Source organism: Hyla sarda, chromosome 8 (assembly GCF_029499605.1).
Source record: "Hyla sarda isolate aHylSar1 chromosome 8, aHylSar1.hap1, whole genome shotgun sequence".
Taxonomy (NCBI): domain Eukaryota; kingdom Metazoa; phylum Chordata; class Amphibia; order Anura; family Hylidae; genus Hyla; species Hyla sarda.
The window spans coordinates 67527271-67536653 of NC_079196.1; the positions used below are offsets into that span (position 1 = coordinate 67527271).

The window sequence follows — 9383 nt, forward strand, 5'->3', positions numbered from 1 at the left end:
CTGATCCTCAAGGGTACAGAAAGGATGCCCCTGATGATGGCGTCAAAAGGTTTAATGTCGGGCATTACTGTGATCGGCTGCCGGGATCATCCCTCTATGACTCAGGCTCAGCTCCAGTGCATGCATCATAGAAGGAGAGTGGGAACAAGACTAATATGTACACCCTGTGTCCTTAAGGGGAGAATACTGATATCTTATCCTGCCTATATGCCGTCAATTTTAAGAGCCAATTAAAAAAAAAAATCAAGCAGGGCAAGCAGGCCAATCAGGGCGTGGAAGACAAGACAGAATCCCATTGGCCAGTCATCCACAGCTTCTGATTGACGCAGGCATTGCCGCGTTTGTAGTTGAAACAGAAGAGACTGAGAGTTCAAACAAAGCATAGACAGACACACCCATTACAGCTAGAGCTTACCTTTACTGGTTATCTTTCCTAGGTACAAACTATGGCACCCAGTACTTAGATAACCCCAGGACTTATAGTAGGGCAAAAGAGGGTGACCAGTCAACAGTCACATTAGTAAATCATACAAATACATATCAATTTCAGAAGCAATAATACAAAATAGCAACTCACCATTAGATAACAGAAAGCGATGGTGGTAGTCTGCAGGATGGCTCCAATGGAGTACAGATAACAAACAAAAAAATTGGAGACAAACAGAGAAACAGGGCAACACTGTCTAACTGGAAGCCAGCTGAGAGAACAAGGGCCAGACAATTCAATAAGAGAAACTCAGATGCCCTATAACCAGAACAGAGTACTATTGGGTCACTCCAAGGCCCCAATCACAAAGATCTTTCTGCAATTATTCCTGGTCAAAAAATGACAAGTGCCAAAAACGTAACATTTATTATGTAAGAATTAGACTGTGGCACTTGAGGAGCTCAGCTCTGCCTCCGTGACATATAACTGAGAAGTGCAATCACCAACAGCTCCAGGAAAGGTACAGTTTACCTTTATACATTAACAGCTAGAGAATGGTGTCTGCAGCTCTTAGCATATACAACAGATTCCCTTAAATTATGTATATGTCTTTCAACTTTTTACTTGCTAATCCACCATTTGTAAACAAGAAGTAGGGGGACACGCAGAAAGGATTATTAGTGCACAAGCAGACTACAAAAAGTTGTCACGTGTCACAAGTTTAGCATACAGAGGTGTCCTTTCTTAATTTATGTCTAAAGACAAATTCCTCCCATTATCAATGCTTTTATCAGAAAACAGGTATATACAACCCTCTAAAATGTTTGCACAAAATATATAAAAAGTAAAAATTTCTAATCAAGTTTCTTAAAAACCCATTGCTAAATTCTCCCAATATATTGTAGGATATATGGTGTGAGATCACCAACTGTATACAACACAAGTTTGCAACACTCTGTTTTTCTACATGTGAACATTCAGTGACTTATGAGTGTTCTGATGTTGTGATATTGTGTTGAATTGGTTTAATGAGAAATTATAATTCTTAAAGAGTACCTGTCATCAAGCTATATTTTCTAAACTAACTCAGATTATATTCCCTAACTACTACTAACACCCCTCCTGCCCTTAAATTTTTTTCCGAGCTCTAAAAAGCTCTGTATCATACTTTCCCCTTGCTTGTGAGCTCCCGGCAGGAGAAAGTGGGCGTTCCCCAGCAGACGTGAGATCACTAAAGCCTGCGAGAGCTGTGCCTTGCCATGCCCCACACACACTTCCTGAGTTTGGTCTCCTGCCAGACCAGGAGGAGACCAAGCTAACTGTTTGACTTGCACAGGAAACAGAACAGAGCCACCTAGTGGCCATATTTTCAATCACGTTAAAAACATATAAAGGTTGAGAATTTTAGCAGCAAATAAATAGTAAAGTGTCTTTTAATTACATAAGGAACAATATATTAAAAGTTTAGTTTGGTGACAGGTATTCTTTAACTAAACAAAAGGAAAGGTAAGGGCAGACACTTCTGTAGGAGCCATGAAAAGAAAATGGTGGCTTATTTTTATATGATTACTAGCTGAGTACCCGGCGTTGCCCAGTTTTTCCTTCCTAATCCTTGTTGGGGAGGAAAATAAACAAAGGAGGAAGCTTTTGACTTCATATCCTGTCCTCATATATTGTTGTCATATCCCAACCTCCTATCCCATCCTCCTATCCTGTCCTCTTTCCCATCCTCCTATCCCGTCCTCCTATCCAGTCCATCTATCCCGTCCTCCTATCCCGTCCTCCTATCTCGGCCTCCTATCCCGTCCTCCTATCTCGACCTCCTATCTCGACCTCCTATCCCAACCTCCTATCCCGGTCCTCCTATCCCGTCCTCCTATCTCGACCTCCTATCCCGTCCTCCTATCTAGACCTCCTATCCCGGTCCTCCTATCCCGGTCCTCATATCCCGGTCCTCATATCCCAGTCCTCATATCCCGGTCCTCATATCCCAGTCCTCATATCCCGGTCCTCATATCCCGGTCCTCATATCCCATCCTCCTATCCCGTCCTCCTATCCTGACCTCTTATCCCGACCTCCTATGTCGACCTCCTATCCCGACCCGTAATACGTGTACCAGTTATGGAAATATCTCCAGCCGTACGGAAGTTATGTGGGAACATACATTTCCCATTGATTTGCATGGGACTTTAAACAAAAACCCCGACCCTCACAAATGGGGGTAGTTAAGGGTTAAATTAACTATCCTATATTTTAAGTGGACATATAAGTAACATGTGACCAAGTATTATGGAAATATCTCCAGACGTTTGGAAGTTATGCAGTAACATATATTTCCCATTGACTTGTATGGGACTTTAAACATAAACCCCGCCCCTGGCAAATGGGGGTGAGTAAGGGTTAAATCACCTATCCGTTGTTTGTTGTTGACATATAGGTAACATGTGGGCCAAGTTTCATGTTAATATCTTTAGCCGTTTGGACGTGATGCTGGAACATACACACATACATACATACATACATACACACACACGTTGAGTTTTATATATATAGATTTACTCACTTTATTTGTCATCTATTGTAGCAATAAAGAACACTTATTGTTAAAGAGGTACTCCGCCACTAGACATCTTATCCCCTTTTCAAAGGAGGGGGGATAAGATGTCTGATTGCGGGGGTCCCACCGCTGGGGACCCCTGCAATGTCTTCTGTAGCACCCGCTTGTCATCAGCTGCACCTAGCGATGATCGCTTCGTGCTGATGACTCACGATACAGGGGCCGAAGTATCGTGATGTCATGGCCCCGCCCCCTCATGATGTCATGCCTCTCCCCCTCAATGCAAGTCTATGGGAGGGGCGGGGCCGTGACGTCATGATACTCCGATCCCTGTATTATGAGTCATCAGCATGGAGCTATCTTCGCTCTGTGCAGCTGATGACAATCGGGTGCTGCATGAGAGATTGTGGGGCCCCAGTAACCCCTCAACGACAATGGACGTAAATGTACGTCACAGTGCCGTGGTAATTAGCACACCATGATGTACATTTATGCTCTGTAATGACCGCGAGCACCGGATCGGTAATGGCGGTATTGTGACATCACGCCTCCGTGTGATGTCATGTCCCCTCCCATAGACTTGCAATGCGGGGGTGGGGCGTGCCGTCACATAGGGGCGGAGTCATGATGTCATGATACTCCAACCCATAGTCGTGACCCGGCAGACTCGGAGGCTGCAGGGCTGCGTGCAGCTCCCACAGGTGGGGGCTGCATGCGAGATATCAGGAGTCCCCAGCGGCGGGACCAGCGCAATCAGACATCTTATCCCCTATCCTTTGGATGGGGATAAGATGTCTTAGGGCCAGAGTACCCCTTTAAGCCTCAAAAGGGCTGATACTTTCTGTTCTGTAGAGATCATTATTCAGTAGTCGTCCGATCATCAATACAATTTTACAACAAAAAGTAACAACTATGCAGTCAGATCAGAACAGCAGCTGCATGCTATGCCACATGTCCACAACATCTCTTTACATACACTGTTAATAGGACAAATTTACTGGGATAACAATAGTAAACTGTGAATCACACTCAATTTGAACATTTTAAATGCTTCATAGTTTTTCTCCATCCTGTTGTAATGTACACTTATCTCAACCATCTAAGCAAGTGATTTGGTTGAAGCTCTGCTATATACAGTCATGGCCGTAAATGTTGGCACCCCTGAAATTTTTCAAGAAAATGAAGTATTTTATCGAAAAGGATTGCAGTAACACATGTTTTGCTATACACATGTTTATTCCCTTTGTGTGTATTGGAACTAAACCAAAAAGGGAGGAAAAAAAGCACATAGGACATAATGTCACACCAAACTCCAAAAATTGGCTGGACAAAATTATTGGCACCCTTAACTTAATATTTAGTTGCAGACCCTTTGGAAAAAATAACTGAAATAAGTTGCTTCCTATAACCATCAATAAGCTTCTTACACCTCTCAGCTGGAATGTTGGACCACTCTTCTTTTGCAAACTGCTCCAGGTCTCTCTTATTTGAAGGGTGCCTCTTCCCAACAGCAATTTTAAGATCTCTCCACAGGGGTTCAATGGGTTTTAGATCTGGACTCATTGCTGGCCACTTCAGAAATCTCCAATGCTTTGTTGCCATCCATTTCACCCAAGATCTCGGATGCAAACCCAGCTTTCTGACACTGGGCTGTACAGTGTGACCCAAAATCCATTGGTAAACCTCAGATTTCATGAGGCCTTGCACACATTCAAGGCACCCAGTGCCAGAGGCAGCAAAACAACCCCAAAACATCATTGAACTTCCACCATATTTCACTGTAGGTACTGTGTTCTTTTCTTTTTAGGTCTCATTCCGTTTTCGAGAAACAGTAGAATGATGTACTTTACCAGAAAGCACAATCTTGGTCTCATCTGTCCACAAGACATTTTCCCAGAAGGATTTTGGCTTACTCAAGTTCATTTTGGCAAAATGTAGTCTTGCTATTTAATGTCTCTGTGTCAGAAATGGGGTCCTCCTGGGTCTCCTGCCATAGCTTTCATTTTATTAAAATGTCGACAGATAGTTTGCGCTGACGCTGAAGCTCCCTGAGCCGGCAGGACATCTTGAATATCTTCGAAACTTGTTTGGGGCTGCTTATCCACCATCCGGACTATCCTACGTTGACACCTTTCATCAATGTTTCTCTTTTGTCCACACCCAGGGAGATTAGCTACAGTGCCATAGGCTGCAAACTTCTTGATAATGTTGCACACAAAGGCAAATCTAGATCTCTGGAGATGGACTTGTAACCTTGAGATTGTTGATATTTGTCCCCAATTTTGGTTCTCAAGTCCTCAGACAGTTCTCTTCTCTTTCTGTTGTTCATGCTTAGTGTGGAACATACAGACACACAATGCAAAGACTAAGTGAACTTCTCTCCTTTTTATCTGCTTTCAGGTGTGATATTTATATTGCCCACACCTGTTACTTGCCCCAGGTTAGTTTAAAGGAGAATCACATGCTTGAAACAATCTTATTTTTCAACAATTTTGAAAGGGTGCCAATAATTTTGTCCAGACCATTTTTAGAGTTTGGTGTGACATTATGTCCAATTTGGTTTTTTTTCCTCCCTTTTTTGGTTTAGTTCCAATACACAAAAAAGGGAATAGACATGTGTATAGCAAAACATGCTTTACTGCAATCCTTTTCTGTGAGAAATACTTCATTTTCTTGAAAAATGTCAGGGGAGCCAACATTTACGGCCATGATTGTAAAGGGAACCCGTTGCACTGAAAATGCAGTCCAATCTACAAACATCATATTATAGAGCAGAAGGAGTTTAGCACACTGATCTGTTTATTCTAAGCTAAATAGTCAAGTGGGCTGTCCTACTCTGTGATTGACAGCTATCTGTGTATAGGTGTGCATATAGGGATGTAAATTACTGAGTAGGACCGCCCACTTGACTACTTAGCCCAGAATGAGCAGAGATGCACATGACAAAGGACAAGTTATTGTGGAACTTTTCCCACTTAACTATATATCAATCTGTTCAGCTCCTCCTGCTCTATAATATGCTGCCTGCAGACTAGACTACATCTTCAATGCTACAAATTCCCTTTAATAGTTCATGTTTTCCTAGTGGACATATCAATTCATCTTACAGCCCACAGAATGCCATGATATAATGTCCTCTTTCTAAATAAGAAAAACTTACTGCTAGAGTATAAAAGATATATCCATATTTGAAACCAGTTTTCGCTATACTACAATGCACCTAAAATGTAAAGGAAAGTAGCTTTGTGAACAGTCTTGGTCATGTTTCTGTCTGCAGCTTCTAAGCAGACCAATAGACTACAAACAAACTCTGTGTAGCATGATCTTGCAGTCACACCTTCTTCCATCATTCCTTTACTTCCTGTTATTACACATTTGGTAGGTAATCAAGTAGTAGGGGATAGTGGAAGAGAGTTTGGCTGCTGGAACAAACTATCTAGGGTTTGTTACCATAGAGTCAAATAGGTCAGCATAGGTGCTGTAGACCCAAAATGTTCGTATAGTCTTCAGTTATCCTAAGAGCTGCTTCATTTTTTTATTTGAAACATGTCTGAGATATAAAACATGTCAAATATGGTGTATATACCCTTTACATTCATTATTGTCTAAAATAAAAAAATTTGCACACATTTTAAGAGGTTATCTGTTTTTGGACTTTTTTGGTATATTTTTGTCGGTCATTAAAAACGGATGTATTACAATAAATAAACAGTTAAATTAAAAAAAGAAGCACATACTGAAATAGTAGGGTAATTAACTTTGCATACCCTGAGTGGACATATAAAGCATAAAAAAAAAAAAAAACTCTTTAGGATGATGCTATGTTTATGTATAATCTGAAAATTTGAAAACTAAATTGTAACTTTGAGATCAGTAATCAAATTGCATCTATAAACATACAAAAAAAATTACCATCCCTATTGATCATCAAGATCAGCACTTTGGGTGTAAATGGTAATATAAACTACATTACAAAGTTACAGCACTACATTCTTGGTGATATGAGCCATATGTATCTAGCCAAACAGAAATCAACTAAACAACAGAGCAAAACTGCAACAATGCAGCAATTCAACAAACTAGACAACAGAACGGAGTCATCTGAAAGCACTTCTGATACAGGGACAGTTGTCATATCTCTACCGCACTCTTGTAAGGCTACTGAACGGATCACATGCATTCAATAATAGTGGAGCATATCATACTCACATTCCTTGCAAACGTTGGACCATTTTGTCATTTGATTCCTTCTTTTTTAATTTTGAAGAAGTAAAATGATGCTCCAAGGAGTCAGATGGAGTAGAATCCATTGTGGGTGCCGTAAGGTGCAACAGTCACATTGACAATAAGTCCCACCAAGTAAAAGCATTCCTTAGTCCATCGTATGCCAGTAAACCAATTCATGTAAAAAAACGGAAAACCAGAACCTCTTCCATGAACAAAGTGAAGGGTTAGAAGATAAATAAAGCCTTATCGAAGGAAACTCAACTTAATGGGTATTCTCAGTGTTTAGTCTCCAGTAGAAATGTGCCGTTTAAACTATCCTCCTGCTCTGATAAGTCTGAGCAGCGTAAGATGGTAAGAATACCCCTGCCTGCCTGTATGCTCAAGCACTTCCCACATGCAGTTCAGTTTTACAGTTGTGCTCACTGAAGCACAAAAGCACTTTGCAATATCCAAGGATTCATTGTCATTTAGAATAAAAGAGAATTACTTAAGCTCTCCACGAGAGACAGATTTGTGGAAGGGAAATAAAAGCACTGAAGCGGGAATACAATGAAAAAAACAAAAAACAAAAAGAAGTCAAAATTATGAGTCCTCCAGGGCAAGATACAAATGTTTCATATCTTATATATCGATGGGCTACGAAGAGTTAACGGATGAGTCTGTGCTTTAACAATGATCTACTGCCAACCCCAGTGGACATGATATAAAAATAAGGCGCTTGCATCAGCTGGTCATGAAATCATTGTATGATTATTCATTGCTTCTTAACATCACCGCCCAGTAGGTAAATGTCACTTACACCAATGATCACTGTTGCAGCTGCAACACATACTGTATGCCATTTATCCTCTAAACTCTTTAGGTCATGCAGCGAGATAGAAAATAGTTCAAGCTAAACAAGTCTGCATGAGTCAGAAGTGCTTTGAAATTACACTCTAAGGTTGCCAAGAGTTTGCATTTGCTTTCCACCTGATGCGAGGAAAAAAACTGTGTTAGGCTGGGTTCACACCACGATTTGCAATACAGTACCCGTATCAGGTTTTTGATAAGGAAAAAGGATTTCTCAAAACCTGACTAAACGGTATCAAAACATGTGTACAAATTGTAATCTGTATACGGTTGAAAGCCGTATACGGCTTGAAAAATGATGTCCGGTTGCATCAGTTTTTTTAAGAAGAAAAAAATGTATAAGTTTTTAACTTTTTACTCCATTATGAATAAAGTTTCACTTGTTTGATTGAAATTCCAAGAAAAAAAACTGTGCAAAGTCAAAAACCGTATCATGAAAACCGGATGGATCTGTACGCACATACGGTTCTGTATGGTTCCCATTGACTCCCATGTTTTAAAAAAAAAGTATACGTTTCAATACGTTTTTTTCCCCCGGACCAAAAACCGCGGTAGGCTAAGGTTTTGAGTACAGAAAAAAAAAACTGACAAAATCGTAGAGGATGCCAAATGGACACAACCGGATGCATCTTTTGGCAAACGGTTTTTAATGGAGAGTCAATGCATACGATTTTCAATACGGTTCCATATGGTTTTCAAATTGAAAACGTACACGGGAACTGTATTGCAAAAGCGTGGTGTGAACCCAGCCTAAGTCAGGTTTTGAGGAATCAGTTTTTTATCAAAAACCTGATACGGAACTGTATTGCAAAAACGTGGTGTGAACCCAGCCTTTGAATAAGGATCCACATTCTCTATTCTATAGTCCAATACAAAAATGAAATGACAGCACTCACCCACAGTAGACTTTTCTTCACTTTATTAAAGGGGTATTCTGGCCATAGACATATTATCCCCTATCCAAAGGATAGGGGATAAGATGTCTGATCGCGGAGGGGCCGTCGCTGGGATGCCCCGCGATTTCCATGCAGCACCCAACATTCTGTGCCGGAATGCTGCTCTTGTCTTGGAAACCTGAGTTTCCGGGACTGGAGATGTGACGTCAAGCCACACACCCCTTGTGACGTCACGTCACAACCCCTCCATTCATGTTTATGGGAGGGAGCGTGATGGCCGTCACCACAGACATGAATAGAGGGGGTGTGGTGGTATGTCACGAGGGGGCGTGGTGTGATGTAACGTCTCCAGTCCCAGAAACATCATAAGTTCCCGAGACTAGAGCAGCAGTCCAGCACAGAATGCCGGGTACTGCACGGAGATTG

At 41.3% G+C, this 9383-nt stretch overlaps 1 protein-coding gene across 1 annotated transcript in view; it reads right to left on the bottom strand.

Moving 5' to 3' along the window:
• The window catches only part of PDE1A (phosphodiesterase 1A), a 421223-nt gene extending 413373 nt beyond the window's left edge, over positions 1-7850 (bottom strand). Inside the window, exon 1 of the mRNA XM_056533525.1 lies at positions 7195-7850. Within this exon, the coding sequence (XP_056389500.1) occupies positions 7195-7295 (101 nt within the window). The 5' untranslated portion in view covers positions 7296-7850. The remainder of the gene's footprint in view (positions 1-7194) is intronic.
• Between the last annotated feature and the right edge of the window lie 1533 nt (positions 7851-9383).